The 15,840-nt window shown below is 40.6% G+C and overlaps 1 protein-coding gene across 7 annotated transcripts in view; it reads left to right on the top strand.

Moving 5' to 3' along the window:
* The window catches only part of arhgef10la (Rho guanine nucleotide exchange factor (GEF) 10-like a), a 203,312-nt gene that overhangs the window by 71,034 nt on the left and 116,438 nt on the right, over positions 1-15,840 (top strand). For all 7 annotated transcript variants that reach the window (XM_034287227.1, XM_010881719.3, XM_034287226.1 and 4 more), the window contains one exon: positions 8,698-8,825. In XM_034287227.1, the coding sequence (XP_034143118.1) occupies positions 8,698-8,825 (128 nt within the window). The remainder of the gene's footprint in view (positions 1-8,697; positions 8,826-15,840) is intronic.

Raw genomic sequence — 15,840 nt, 5'->3', positions numbered from 1 at the left:
CTTGTCATATCATAGGGTAGGAGCAAAGTGGCAGGAAGAATGCAATCCAAGAGTGGAGGATCTTATGGTTCACAATGTCAAAGACAGCAGATAGATCTAGGAAGATAAAAACAGAGACAGGCAGCAGGGGCTGCAGAATAAACCCCCCCGACACCCCACTGCACTACTTTCTAGAAAACACCAGTTCACACCACTTTCACAATCCAACTTACGGTATAACATAGGGTCAAAACCCTGTACTATATACCTACAATCTGTATTTGACACCATCACACAAACCAGGCAGCTTCACAATTATACAAAAAAGCATACAGTATATACAAATTACCCACTTTAAAAACATGCACTAAAGCCTGACCTCCAAAAACACTGCTCTTTACTTTAAACAGAATTAATTTGCAGCCTGACAAATTATTCATAAAGCTGAAAGCTCAAAATATGGGTTGTAAATGGAAGTGATTTCTTTTTAGCACAACCCAGCGAACTACTCTGAGGAATCACAATGCTTTAGGTGGACTTTGAAAATGCTTGAACAAAGTCATATTGTAAAATGCAGAGTACTATACAACAAGGATGATAATAACTAATGGAAGATAGTGAGGGTTGTATTTGGGGAAACCTTCACAACTAAAATCTAAATTTGAAGTGCAATTAAAAGATCAAAGAAAATGTAAAATCATCTGAAATCATCAGTTGATAGCAGCATACATTCGATATCCCAATATCTACCAGGGCAGAAAAAAGGATATGTGAGCCTCAGTGAAGAACAGTGTGCTTCTATCTCCTGAGATATTCTGTGTTCATACAGTGTCAGGACTCCTTCCAGTAGTGTTCGTTCTGACACCTGTATTCAGTTGAGCTGCTGAATTCAATGATTTGACCTTGTTTTCAAATCATGCTCATAAAGTAATGAAGCTGGGGCACATTCATTTTCCTTGGATATTTGCTATTCAGTCACAATAAAAGGTTTCATCCGTTCATGTAATTTCTTTCTTTATATAAATAATTATATATATATAATATATGTAGATATTGTAAATAAAATGTTTTGATTTTGAAGTTGAAATGTAACACTTCCATCATAATGAAACCATTCATCATGTAATATACATGTTATGGTCTGTTAATGTAACATTGTAGGGATATTAAATGTCTCTTTTTGCCAGGAGTGGTTTTAGTTCTTAGGTCTTTCTGGACAAACAGAAAGATAGACTGAGAGAGCAAAAGACAGTTCAAAGGTGATCATATTCCTTAACACTGGTAGTGTAGATCAGTAGAATGCCCCTCGTGTCACATCATATGGTAGGAAAAACCTGGCAGGAAGAATGCAATCCAACTACTCGACCAATCAAATGTTCAGCACCACAAGCCCTACCCCAAGAGTTCTGGTACTCTGGGAAAGTCCTACCTCCCGAGCAGGGTTCAAGACCCTGGTTCCTGCGGTGGAAACGCGGTGAGTTCCTCGAAAGGTTCCTAGTTCCTGGGTATAGTTCTGCGGTGGAAACGCAGCTCAAAAGTGCAGAGCCAGTCAGGAGGAGGATCTTATGGTTCACAATGTCAAAGACAACAGATAGATCTGGGAAAATAAAAACATAGAGACAGACAGCATATACAGTGGGTATAGAAAAGAATCACCCCCTTTAAAATAATCACATTTTGTTGCTTTGCAGCCTGAAATGAAAACGGACAAAAAAAAAATTGTATTCAGCTTTATAACATCCAAGTGAAAGAAATAATACCAACTTGTCAGAAAAAAAGTATTTCAAATTAAAAAACAGAATCACAGTATCACCCCCCTCCTAAAAATGACTTGTAAACCCCACCAGGTGTAGTTAATCACCTTCTCAATAGTAGACAAAGCCAATTGACTTTCTACTGTGATCAGCTGTGGTCATTTTGATAAGCTCAGCATGAAACAAGCTTTTCCTGAAGCATTTTAGTCCTTGGTAGTGCAACTGAAGAAAACAATCAACTATGGGTGGCAAAGCATTGTCAAAAGATCTCCGGGATAAAGTTGTGGACAGGCAATAAGTCAGGAGATACAAAAAAAAATCAAAGGCTTTATCAGTGCCTAGAAGCACAGTGAAGTCTATTATTAAGAAGTGGAAGGTATTTGGTACAACACAGACCCTCCCTGGGTCAGGACGTCACTCCAAACTGGATGAAAGAGCCAGGAGGAAACTGGTCAGAGAGGCTACCAAGAGGCCTACAGGAACTCTGAAGCAGTTGAAGGAATTCATGACAAAGAGTGGTCATTGTGTGCATGTGAAAACAATATCACAAATTCTCCACAAATGTGGCTTGTATGGGAGGGTTGCAAGAAACAATCCACTCCTCAAGAAAGGCCACATGCAGTCACTACTGAGCTTTGCCAAAACGCACCTTGAAGTTACTAAGGCCACGTGGAAAAGGGTGTTATGGTCAGATGAGACAAAAATTGAATTATTTGTCCTCAACGCCAAACGATATGTCTGGCAAAAATCCAATACAGCTCACCATCCAAATAACACCATTCCTACAGTCAAGCATGGAGGTGGTAACATCATGTTATGGGGTTATTTCTCTGCAGCAGGGACTGGAGCACTTGTGAGGATAGAAGGAAAAATGGATGAGGCAAAATACTGTCAAATTCTTGAGGAAAATCGGCTGTTCTCTGCCAGAAAGTTGTCAATGGGAAGAAGATTTACCTTCCAACAGGACAATGACCTAAAGCACACAGCAAAACTGACCACACAGTGGTTGAAAGAGAAAAAGGTGAATGTCCTTGCATGGCCTAGTCAGAGCCCGGACTTAAACTCCATTAAAAATCTGTAGAATGACTTGAAGACAGCAGTCCACAAACGGTCAACATCAAATTTAACTGAACTTGAGCAGTTCTGCAAAGAAGACTGGTCAAATATTGCAACGTCTAGATGTGCAAAGTTAGTAGAGGCATATCCCAACAGACTAAATGCTGTAATTAAAGCAAAAGGTGGTTCAACAAAATACTGACACAAGGGGGGGATCCTTTTGCCAACTCAGTTTTTTTTTTAATAATTTTTGTCTGACATGTTGGTGTTATATCTTTCACTTGGATGTTATAAGTTGCACTGAGTAAATACAGCTAAATGAAACAAAAACTGTGTCTGTCTTCATTTTGGGCTGCAAAGCAACAAAATGTGATTATTTTAAAGGGGGGTGATTATTTTCTATACCCACTGTACTGTCATGATGGCTAACAACCTAGGCTGGGAATTCTTTCAAATCTGCCGTAGCAACAATGATGTTGTCTTTTTTTACAATATTCTTCCGGTGACAATAACCTTCTGGTTCTGGGAAAGCAGAGAGAGAGGGAGAAACAGAGTCTGCCACCACACAGTCACAGAAGCAATATTCCCAATTCATCCTAGCCAGCACCATTGCAGCACCTCAGGAGACCCTCTGTTGTAAGGCCTATTGTTTTAATCATTGTTTATTATGTCCTTGAATTGTGCAAAGGTAATAAACCCTTGCAATCTTCAATTTCAATAAGTGCAAACAGACCATGGTAGGTCCAGCTGTAAATGCTTCATAATGCCTTCATAGTACTACATTACATGTGTTACTAAGCAAACAGTATATAACCATGTATCATTCTTTGATCGGGGTTGATGTTAGAACATTTCTACCAAATTATAATAGCCCTCAACATACACTTTTGAACACTTTCTCCACTACCCTACTAAATGTGGGCACCATATTAAACAGTTGTATTCAAGCCCTGGTCTTCGGCATTGTAACAGACAAGGAACAGAAAAGGCTTTTTGCATGTCCATCAACCTGTTTATCTAATAAATAAAGTTTACAGTAAGCTTTTAATCATGAAACAACATAAAGCAGCCGAATGGTGTCCTATACACCGATCAGCCATAACCCGTCAGCTTGCCCCATCGAGGCATGGACTCCACTAGACCTCTCAAGGTGTGCTGTGGTATCTGGCACCAAGACGTTAGCAGCAGATCCTTTAAGTTCTGTAAGTTGTGGGGTGAGGCCTCCATGGATTGGACCTGTTTGTCCAGGACATCCCACAGATGCTCGGTTGGATTGAGATATGGGGAATTTGGAGGCAATGTCAACACCTTCAACTCGTTGTCGTTTTCCTCAAACCATTCCTTAACCATTTTTATGAAAGGGTGCAAATGGTTGGCAACAATGCTCAGGTAGTTGGTACGTGTCAAAGTAACATTCAGATGAATGGCAGGACCCAAGGTTTCCCAGTAGAACATTGCCCAAAGCATCACACTGCCTCCGCCGGCTTCCCTCCTTTCCATAGTGCATCCTGGTGCCACGTGTTCTCCAGATAAGCGACACACACGCACCCGGCCATCCACATTATGTAAAATAAAATGTGATTCATCGGAACAGGCCACCTTTTTCCATTGCCCCGGGATTCAGTTCTGATGCTCACATATCCATGTAGGCGCTATTGGCAGTAGACAGGGGTCTGCATGGGCATCCTGATTGGTCTGCGGCTACACAGCCCTATTCGCAACAAACTGCGATGCACAGGGTGTTCTGACACCTTTCTATCAGTACCAGCATTAACTTTTTCAGCAATTTGAGCTTTAGTAGCTCGTCTGTGGGATTGGACCACCCGGGCCAGCCTTCGTTTACCACATACATCACTGAGCCTTGGCCGCCCATAACCCTGTCACTGGTTCACCGCTTTTCCTTCCTTGGACAACTTTTGATAGGTACTGACCACTGCAGCCCGGGAACACGCCACAATGGTTGCAGTTTTGGAGATGCTCTGACCCAATTATCTAGCCATGACAATTTGGCCCTTGTCAAAGTTGCTTGCCCATCCTTACGCTTTCCCATTTTTCCTGCTTCTAACACATCATCTTTGAGGACAGAATGTTCACTTGCTGCCTAATATATCCCACCCACTGACAGGTGCCATGATAACAAGATTATCAGTGTTATTCACTACACTTGTCAGTGTTCATAATGTTATGGCTGATCGGTGTATATTAACACTTCCAGTAGTTCCTTGTGAGATGTCTGAAAATGAAAACAGATTAATAAAACTTTGAGGTAACATCAGGTAGCAGTAAAAATGTGACCCCTTTGGTCATGTATAGCCCATTTGTATATCAGATGACGCTGTACTTTATAGTTTGACCCCTTTCATCTAAAAAGCATACATAAATTCAGTATACCCTAATGATTTAGTCTGAAGTGTGGCCCCTTCCAAAATTCATAAAATATCAATCTCCTTATGTCGCTGTACATTTTATGAAGACACCAACACATACCTTTATGATGTAAACATAAGTCAATGTTATGGTAAACAAAGTAAATACTTTCTTATATATTACTATCATAATACATTCATTTTCCTGAAAATACAGCAATGCTTTAAACATTACCCAGTGTTGTGAATAATACTGCAGTTTAGCTTGACCCTTATCGCGCAGATGAATGGTTTTAGCCAGAAGGAGATACTGCATGTTCATTTCAACTTTAAAAGGAACAACAACAATGAGGTTGGCGGGATTTTTACAAAAAGCATCTCTTAGCTGAAAGCTTAAATGACAATATCTGAGTATTTTGGAAGTAGGTTATAAGTGAATAGGCCTAACATCATTCTACATGGCTAGAGGAAAATAACTACTAATAACTCATTTAAAGTATGTTACTGATAATTTGCAAACATTTAAAAAATATATGGACTCAACTGACCATGTTTGAGGCTTTGTGATTAACAATTTGTTAATCAGTGTGTTTAACTTCCAGAGATGGGGACAAGTCACACATGGTCAAGTCCAAGCAAGTCTCAAGTCTTAACCATCGAGTCTCGAGTCAAGTCTCAAGTCACAGTCCAGATAAATCAAGCAAGTCAAGTCAAGTCAAGGGTTCACCCTAAGCAAGTCAAGTCGAGTCCTTATAAGTCAAGTCAAGTCACAGTACTAAAAAGATGAACACACACACACATACTGTCCTCTGTTTCTGACGTGCGCTCGGTGCGAACCTCGATTTCAAAATCAAATATTTTTCTCTTCTGCGGTACAATTTTTTGGGGGGACGAAGTGGAGGGATCTTGAATCAGCCTGAAGGGGTTGTATTCGCTATAACAACCAACTCGCTATACCTTATCCCGCTTATTACATGGCTACCTACCAAATAAATCAATAATTAGCACAAAATATTGGAATCCTGCTGCGTCCATAGCAACGCGCTGTTTTTCATGGCAACGGTCTGTTATCAAGAAATAACACGCATTCTGCACTGGAATTCAGCCAATACATGTAATAAGGACTAATAATAACAACCTTATAAACTAATTATTGTGATTGAAAAACTGCCTAATATGTAATTACGCTGTAATTATTCTTGTCTGTATGAGTAAAAAAAAAAACTCTTCGAAATGTTTAGGTGCTAGTAATCACATCGGCGCCTCCATGTTAGCCTTTCATGCAGTAAAGTTAACTGTTATGGTGTAAGCACAATGCTTTTAAGTTTCCACACGCAGTCCACAAACACTTGAAAATGGGCACATTTAATACAGACATTATAGCTTACGTGTAATAATATACATGCCCGCTCATTTTAAGATGCCCATCAACATTAAAATTCAGGCTATGCCACTGTTATAGTCAAATTCCCTTACATCTATTTACCAGACGTATTCAGTAATGATAATGGTCACATTTCTAACAAGAAAAAAAAAAACATAAAATGCAACCAAGGCCAAATTCTGACAAACAAAAGATTAATTAATTACATTAGTAACTTAATCGTTATAGATCTTAGTGAAACTGAATATAAGGAGATTACTTTCTTACCTTTCCTTGTGGTTCTTAAAATGACGAATGAAATTTGACGTTGTTGCATATTTTGCATCTGGCAAATCATTTTTTATTCACACGGTCCAGTTTAAAGTCCTTGTATCCAAATGGTACAATTTGTGGAGCTCGACTAACGTTACTGTCTGCCATGTTTGGCGCGGTTTGAATTGTGCAGCGTTAAAGGCACATACGCTGATTAGTAGTGCTGATGTCACAACATATAGAATAATTTTATTGCTGTTTGTTTATTATAAGTTCAAGTCATTGTCGAGTCTTCCACTTCAAGTCAAGTCAAGTCTCAAGCAACTTGTTCTCAAGTCAAAGTCAAGTCAAGTCATTTTCATACTTTAATCAAGCAAGTCACAAGTCCTGAAAATTGTGACTCGAGTCAGACTCGAGTCAAGTCATGTGACTCGAGTCCCCCACCTCTGTTAACTTCCAGCCTTTATATTGTGCTAGTCCCACAAATGGACCCCTATTGCACAGAAGTAGTTGATTCCATTCACTATTGATGATGTTTCGACCTGTTGATGGAAAAAATTGCGATTCCAGGCATTGTCTAACCCTACAGTTCTGGCACCTCACATTTTGTACTGATATAATATTTTTAATACCAAATATTAGCTCAAAAGTATTTGAAACCTCTTTTAATGTCATCCAAAATGTGTATAGACATATTTCAGTCCAAGTGGAGCACTGCATTAAAGTAAGTAAATACACTTTTATTTTGTTGAAACATCATTGAAAGCTGTTGTCATATTTGATTCAAGCTAGTGTAAACTAAGAAAGAGATCATCCAGTTCAATCACACAATTACATCGAAACCTTATCTGGTGCAAATCTTCTTTTCACATTGACAACGTGTTTGGTATTTAGTTTGTATTTAGCTAGCTACGTCACAGTATTGTAGGATTCATTGCAGTACATTAGTGATATTGTCACGTAAGCAAGCTAGCAAACTATTCAGGTAGCTGGCAAATTGACTCAGCAATGCAACGCTAGTACTAACTTTGACAGACCACTGAAGTAGAAGCTAGTATCTGTTGGATGTATCTGTGATACATTTCCATCTGCTGTATTTGCTGACTGAACATCTGTCCATTGCTAGCCTGCAGAAGTGACAACAAATCCACACTGTGGAAGGGTGTGGCAGACAGTAGCATGTAGTCTATGGCATGATTTGCATATGTATTTTGGCCTAAGGTGTTTACCCAATTATAATCCAAACCCAAACTCACATTAGGATGCACTCATTTGAAAAAAAAATTCACCCAGACTTACTTCATGACCAACATGTTCATACTTATGTGTGGTCAAATGTAATAATATAAGAAATTTTTCTAACAATGCCACGTGTAATTTAAAACAGAAGGCAAATGTTTCGGTTGAGTTGCTCTTTATTTAAGCCACCGTACATAACACAGTCACTGTACTCTGGACTGTACCCCTCTCATAAGAATGGTGGCTTATTGATGATGTTTTTAATGACCACTGTGTCCTTAAGTGAAGTAAAATGATATTTTCCTTTAACAATATAAGTATAGGAATTACAATCAGCAATATTTTTTATTCTTATCTTTAATTCTATATAGTAAAAATGGAGTAGGAAGTGTGTTGTTAATGGTGTTATTTAATGGTTATTGAAAGGGTCAATAAATCAGAACAGTTTTATGAAGAGGGGATGGTGGATGATTGTGTGTGTCAGCATAGTCCATGCATATGATTGTGTAAGCATGTTATAGTTACTTATGTTACGGATTGTAAGCAGAAATAATGTAGGAGGGGACTGATAATAGCATTCATATGAGAATGTGCAGACTAATTTAATGTAGCCATATTTTCACAAATAAAAAGAAAGTGGATGTGCTTGTGTGTTTCTGAATTGCAGAACCTGAACACAACCGTGGCCCAGGACTGGTGTCTAGCTCTCCAGAGACTCATCCGGATCAAAGAAGACCAGATTCAGAGTGCCAACAAGTGCCGCTTACGCTTGCAGGTGCCTGGGAGACCAGACAAGTGAGTATTACCACAGAGTATCAACGATAGAGGGTAAAATCTTGCCAATATCTGTCCAGAATAAGCCCAATGAATTTGTATTGACTTAATATGCAGGCCTACCTAATGTGTGTATTTCCCCTACTATTGTTACTTTTATGTGATTTTAAGATTTAAAGAGAACAAATTGAACAACAAATGTTTGTTGTGTACTTCCGTCTTAACTCCTGAAAACTAGTGGCTAGAAAAATTGCCTCATCCATAACTTGGAAAAAAGGCTGTCACACCCAGCACTAAAAGATAATAGCCAGTGATAAACATTTTAATGTTCCTAGGCACATTATGATGATGAAGGTGCTTGATGCTGCATTCACTTACCCTCACAGAGCACATTACCTCCCACTGCGCCAAGACTGATTGACTCAACATTGTTTCCATGTCATATAAAATAAGCATTGTGATAACATTGAATCAAAGTGAAAAGAAACTGATTACTTTCACTAAACCGATCAATCTGAACAATGTATTTTTCTCCCAATTTAAAACCCGATGTCATGGTAATTTTTTGTTTATTTCATGTTAGTTGACCACAAATGCACATAAAATAAAAACTTGATGTTGGACTGACATCTGTGCCCGGAAGGCTAACATTATGGTCGGCCACTGTTAAAAACCTTACCCCACCCACATCTGCCACTGTTAAAAACCTTCCCCCACCCACATCTGCCACTGTTAAAAACCTTCCCCCACCCACATCTGCCACTGTTAAAAACCCTCCCCCACCCACATCTGCCACTGTTAAAAACCTTCCCCCACCCACATCTGCCACTGTTAAAAACCTTCCCCCACCCACATCTGCCACTGTTAAAAACCTTCCCCCACCCACATCTGCCACTGTTAAAAACCTTCCCCCACCCACATCTGCCACCGTTAAAAACCTTCCCCCACCCACATCTGCCACTGTTAAAAACCTTCCCCCACCCACATCTGCCACTGTTAAAAACCCCCACCCACATCTGCCACTGTTAAAAACCCCCACCCACATCTGCCACTGTTAAAAACCCCCACCCACATCTGCCACTGTTAAAAACCTTCCCCCACCCATGTCTGCCACTGTTAAAAACCCTCCCCCACCCACATCTGCCACTGTTATAAACCTTCCCCCATCCACATCTGCCACTGTTAAAAACTTTGCCCCAACCACATCTGCCACTGTTAAAAACTTTGCCCCAACCACATCTGCCACTGTTAAAAACCTTGCCCCAACCACATCTGCCACTGATAAAAACCTTCCCCCACCCACATCTGCCACTGATAAAAACCTTCCCCCACCCACATCTGCGAAGATTAGAGGTCTGTGCTGGACACAGTGATTAGTCATTTACTAATCATTCACATATTCACTTCATGTTATTTTCATGGAGCTTTATTCATATTGCATTTGCTTTGACATAATTTTGCAAGTTCTCTTATCCCGACCGACTTACAGAATTTAGAACATACATTATATTGCCAGTATTAAGACAGAATATTTTTTATGCTATTGTAGTTCACCTCAAGGACACACAGGAAGTGGTCTTTAACTGACAGGTCATTTTGTCACTTAGATTAACCAAATCTAAATGCCGTAATGGGAGCTTCTATAACACTCACAATGTGGTGAATCTCAATGTGCTTATCATAATGTGCTGAAGTGGCTATAGACTCAGTTGAGGGTAGAAGAGGGGGATCTAAAATGAAGACAGATTAGAGTGGAAGTCGTGCTGTGGCTGCTAGTGGAGGAGGAAAGGGGGATGGGTAGTAGAAGGAGTAGGGATTTAAAGAGACGTTCATCCACCTCCACATCATAAATAGGGCTAGGCAGGGTGACAGAGCACCTAGCAGTGAAGGCCTAAATGTACCCATCAAGCGACAGCTTGAGCATGGGAGCAGTGCATATTGCTCTCCCACTCTCTCATGGCTCTCTGTGATGCCACACTGGGCCTGAAGGTGCTTACTCTGTGTTTGATGGAGCCAAATGTAATGCATACAAGAAAAGAGCCAGCATACAAGAAAGACCCAGCATCTCCTTTGAGAAGTGCCCCATCCCCTCAGTCCCATTAATAATGTAATTAGCAGCAGCATGGACCAGGGAGGGAGACCTCCTCTTCGTGCACAGTATCTCGTGATGTAACAGTGTTTGCTTGTAGCAGCAGCCCAGAGAGACCTCATTCTGCCACATAGAGTAGCAGGTTTTAACACGCTTAGTTTGGGGTGGTGGTAGTTCGGGGGGTGTTGGGGGGGAGGGGGCTAAAGATAAGATAAAGGATGAAAGACAGTGAGCTTATTCAGGAGAGAGTGTCGGGCAGGGACAAACTGACAACAGATCAATTGAGGCCAGGCGTCCGGCGTGTGCCTGGATGGTTGTTTGGACGGCAGGTCTGGGGGTTCAAGGTGTGAGGGCCAGCATGGGGCCTCAGGGCTGATGGTCGGTAGAGGTGGGAGGGTAACAGGTGCTGCAGCGGTGCCCCAGTTATTCCGAAACAAATTTCTTTCTCTTCATCTCTTGTTTTCTTGCTTTTTTCCTCCATCATTATTTTGTACATTCTCTATCCTCAACAGCACACCTATGCTTGTTTCACTCATGGTCATATTCTACCCAGTTGTGTTTGGTTTTTCTGAGAGTCAGCCAATAACTCTGGTACAAAATACAAAATCATGAATGGAATGTCACCAGTGTCCCCCATGTACGTGGGACAGCAGTGTGGATTGTGTGTGTTATTATCTATTGTGTGTGTGTATGTTGGGTGTGGGCATGCAGTATGACTGTGAGATTAAGTGTGCCAGACAAAAGACTGGTGTGTCCAAAGAGTGTGAGTTTGAGTGTGTGCCTAATTGAATGTGCGTGAATAAGCAGGGGAGTGTTTTGGGTTTGCAATGTGAGTGACTAATTTGAAGCTTTAGAATTGCATTGTAATAATTCTTTCTGTTTTAAAACTGTCATTTTGAGAATATAAGATGCTGAATATGTAAGATGCTGCCCCCTCAGTTGGATTCCAAAAGTGATTTTGACCATGTACTAGCTCCAGCCTCAAATACGAATATAACTTTTTTCCACCTGAATTCTAATGGTTTTCAGTGGTAGACTGCATCAGAGCAGGTTTGTTGAATGCACTGAAAAGTTCAAAATCCATTTGCTCGACAAATGTTGTTGTTGGCATTCGGCCAACAGGCCATCATTAAAGCCGGACCATGGCGTCCAAAATGGGCCTACGGTGCACATCAGAGTTCAGGCCAGATACGCAGTTAGTTTAACTGTCCGATTGCCTGGGGATAGAGGCTTTTTTCAGTCTCTGTCCTGGATATAATGCTACTGACTGTCTGTCTGCTAGATCGATGGATCTCAAAATTAGGTTTTGCCTCAGGACCCAAACTAAACCTGATTGTCTAAGTCACGACACAGTGTTCTCATCACAATTATTTTGAACCAAATTTGAACCAACAACATAGCTTTGGAAAGGCCATGTTCTACCAATTGAGCTACAGAGGACCACAAGAAACTAGGCATAGCACTGTTTTGTAATTGGCATAGAACCCCCCCCCCATGATTGACATATCCAACAGTAGTTTTGAAATATAAATGTTACTGAGTAATCATTTGAATCAAGTAGTCAATGTTTTATGATTGTTAGTGACATAATGTGACAAATGTCTTATTATTGTTAGTAACATAAAATGTTATTCATGGACTCCTATTGTTGGCCACCATCTCCAGTTATTGGATGGTTTACTACTTTGTCCAGTTATGTAATATTTTCATTTTATTTTTGTTAAGAATACTCATCTCTGTGTTTACTAGAAAGTTGGGTAACCCTTCAAATTACAGCCCATTACTTAGAGTAGTTCACACGTAACTACGTAGTAACAAAAATGTAGTACATAGTATATTTCAACATGTGGATATCCAAAGGTGCCTGGCTCCCATTGCGATAGGTGCCCAAAATGCAAATCCCCCAAAATTTTGTAAGTTTGCAAATATAGAAACAAATAAGATCCATTAGCTTATGGTGGCAAAACCCATTATTTCATAGTAATACCTGACAAACAGCAAGTACATGTGGTAAATAATAATTTGTTAACCAGTCAATACTCCATAAAATACCTTCACACCATCCTCGTGTTCTTTCCCATGCTTTGTGTACTTTACCCTTACATACCATGTAAGTTCCTAGTAAGTCCATCATCTTAAACTAGTTCTTATATGGTAGCAACTCAACAATAAGAACTAGGAAAGAGGGCTGTAGTTTAAAGTGGTGTCTGTTCCCACATAGTTATGGTGTTGTTACAAGGAAAGAGGGCTATAATTAGATTAATCCCATCCTAAGAAAATCATGGACCAAGCAACCATGCTGGAAAAAGCTCCAAGCACTTTGCCAAGGACCAGACAAGCCCTAACTTCCAATAGCCCCTTAGCCTGTGCCTTTGTTTAAATTTGCAGATGCATGCAAGGGTGGTTGCAATGTTTGGACAACAGCATTTTATGGGTTGTGGTGGAGAAGCAATGTACGGTCTATAAACGAAAAATATCACTTGTCATTTAATATATGTGAGTTAAACTGCTGCTCTCTCACTTATTCATGGCGAACTGATGGTGTTTATGGATGGTTTTTCACAATGTAGCATATGTAACCCAATAATTATTTATTTATTTTTTAAGACCCATGAATACTGGACAGCCAGTGAAAATGCTCTGTAGCAAAAGTTAAACTAGCTTCATGGTAGTTCAATGTGCAGATTGTTTGCCTTAATTCAAGCATTTCTCTCATTTCAAATTGAAAATGTGACTAGTGATGCCATCCAGACTGGCTGCCTTGCAAGGATTAGCATGCTTAAAGATTCTGCTCACGTGAACCCACTGTCCACATTAGCAGCTGGGGATCTCACTGGAGGCTCAATATTATTTACCTCAAAATGTGCAAAGGAGGTGTGAAGCTTGTCTGGGAGTGAGAAGTTGGTAGCCGTGACACAGCTGGTTTTCCCTTTATATTCTGTCATTATTTCAGGTCCCTGCCACATCCTTCTCAGGTCTGACCCATTGAGATGTGACATTGATTAGTCCTTATGCTGACTTTCTGTCCTTATTCTGACTTCTTCGCTTTATTAAACATTTTGTGTTAAAAATGTGTTTTGATATGTATAATTAGTATGAACATTTATAAATAAAACTGTTAACATGACACAAAAAACACTACCACAGGCATGTTAAAGATCCGAAAAAAATCTAATTAGATAAAAATGCTTGAATTTAGAAAAGAAATATCTCTTACTGGTCAGGAAGACCCTCTGGAAGGTATAAAACCAATGATTAAGTCTTGATTCACATTGCCCTATCAGATGATACGGTTTATTTTATGTAGACTTGCATCTCATTTGAATGACATTTACTGCCCAATCATTGAGCAGCCAAGTTAAAACTTTTCAGTCCAACCAGGCCTGGTCTAGGCACACTGTAGCTCCCACAGGGGTGTTTGACTGTGACCTTTCTCAATAACTGGAGAATAGGTCGCGCTCAGCACTGTCTCGAACATTTGTTCCGTCCTTGTGCATTATTGTCACATGAATCAGCCTGGGTCTAGGCTGTTGGGCTGGGTTCTTGCTCCACATCGCCCAGCTTGGTTTCTCCAGCATGCCCGTGCCTACTTGTCTATTCTGCCTGTGTTCCAGCACACCTACACTGCGTCTGTCAATCAGCCGGTGGGAGGACTCAGATTCTGCTCTGTTTAGCAGCTTTGGAGCAGTGTGAGCATCAAATATTACCCTATCCTGGCAATCTGATGAAGTGAGCAGTTTCATTGTCATTCGTCTCCCCCTCACTCTCTTCTCCCACCCTGTCTCTGTCTTTCTTCAGCAAATTGCTTCTGCTGTATTTAAGCGGTGAAGGGTATGAATTACATCTCTGTGTAAAGCTTCACTTTTTCAACCTGTCAAAGAAGTTGGAGATCTTACATCTTTCTATCCTTGTCTACTCTCTCGCTCTCTCGGTCTGAGTGAAAATGAATTGGGAGCGGGTCGACATTAGGCTGGTATGATAGAAGCAGATTCTCAGGCTGCACACTGTTCTCCACTCAATTACCCTCTAATAATGTCTGAACAGCTGAATGTGAAATGCCTTTACTTATTGAATGCGTGTGCATGGGTGGGTGTCGGGTGGACGATAGATTGAACATGGAGGACTTTGTGAATGTACAATAACAGTGTTTTGAGAACCGAGTTGGTGGTTCAATCATAGCTGTTGATCTTTGAGCCACTACTCAACACCTCTGACCTTTAATAATTCCATGCTGAGCACCCCTGTTCAACGATGACATATTATTTCTCCATGTAGGACTAGAACTGTCGGCTTTTACCCAGCATGTAAGAGGCATTGCAGGGGTGAGGGATGGAGGGGAGAGTTACAGAGATGGGTCCTGGTTTGTTAATCCAGCTCTAAGGCTTCTTCTTTGTGTGTTACCCACTCACACTCCCCTCTCATCCCCTTATCTTATCCAGGCGCCTCAGCGCAGCAGTGACCGAACTGCTACCTTCAGGGTCAAACGGCCCATGCTGTATCACCTGACCTTCGCATCATTTCCACCATCCTGATTGAAATGGGGGGACAAATATGCTGTTTGTTATGGCTCTGTGGTTACAGAACTCTTTTTATTGTATTTATTTTTTTATCTCTTTTCCTCTCCTTCTCCTCCGTGTCCCCAGAACAACGTCCACAGGGGATGAGGAGGCATTTGTAAAGTACAGTTGAGTAGCTACACACTATCCGCAGGGGTTAAAATTCTCAGTCACTGAAAAATATTTTGGTTATATGTATTCTGGAGAGATCCTTTTTGAAATCAGTGTAAATTTGCAATAAGAAATTCTGATGGGGGGGGCTTATGTGACTGTAATACCCCTGGAGAAAATCCAAGCCTTGTGGCAGTTGCGCCGCTGAAAATAACTATAATCCCTTCACGCGGCTGCCAAACACCAAAGCTACTCGCTCTTTCAGATATCTCATCTCTTA

The sequence above is a fragment of the Esox lucius genome, chromosome 17, assembly GCF_011004845.1.
Source record: "Esox lucius isolate fEsoLuc1 chromosome 17, fEsoLuc1.pri, whole genome shotgun sequence".
Classification (NCBI taxonomy): domain Eukaryota; kingdom Metazoa; phylum Chordata; class Actinopteri; order Esociformes; family Esocidae; genus Esox; species Esox lucius.
Note: the sequence above shows the minus strand (reverse complement) of the source record. Positions and strands in the feature narration are given on the sequence as shown.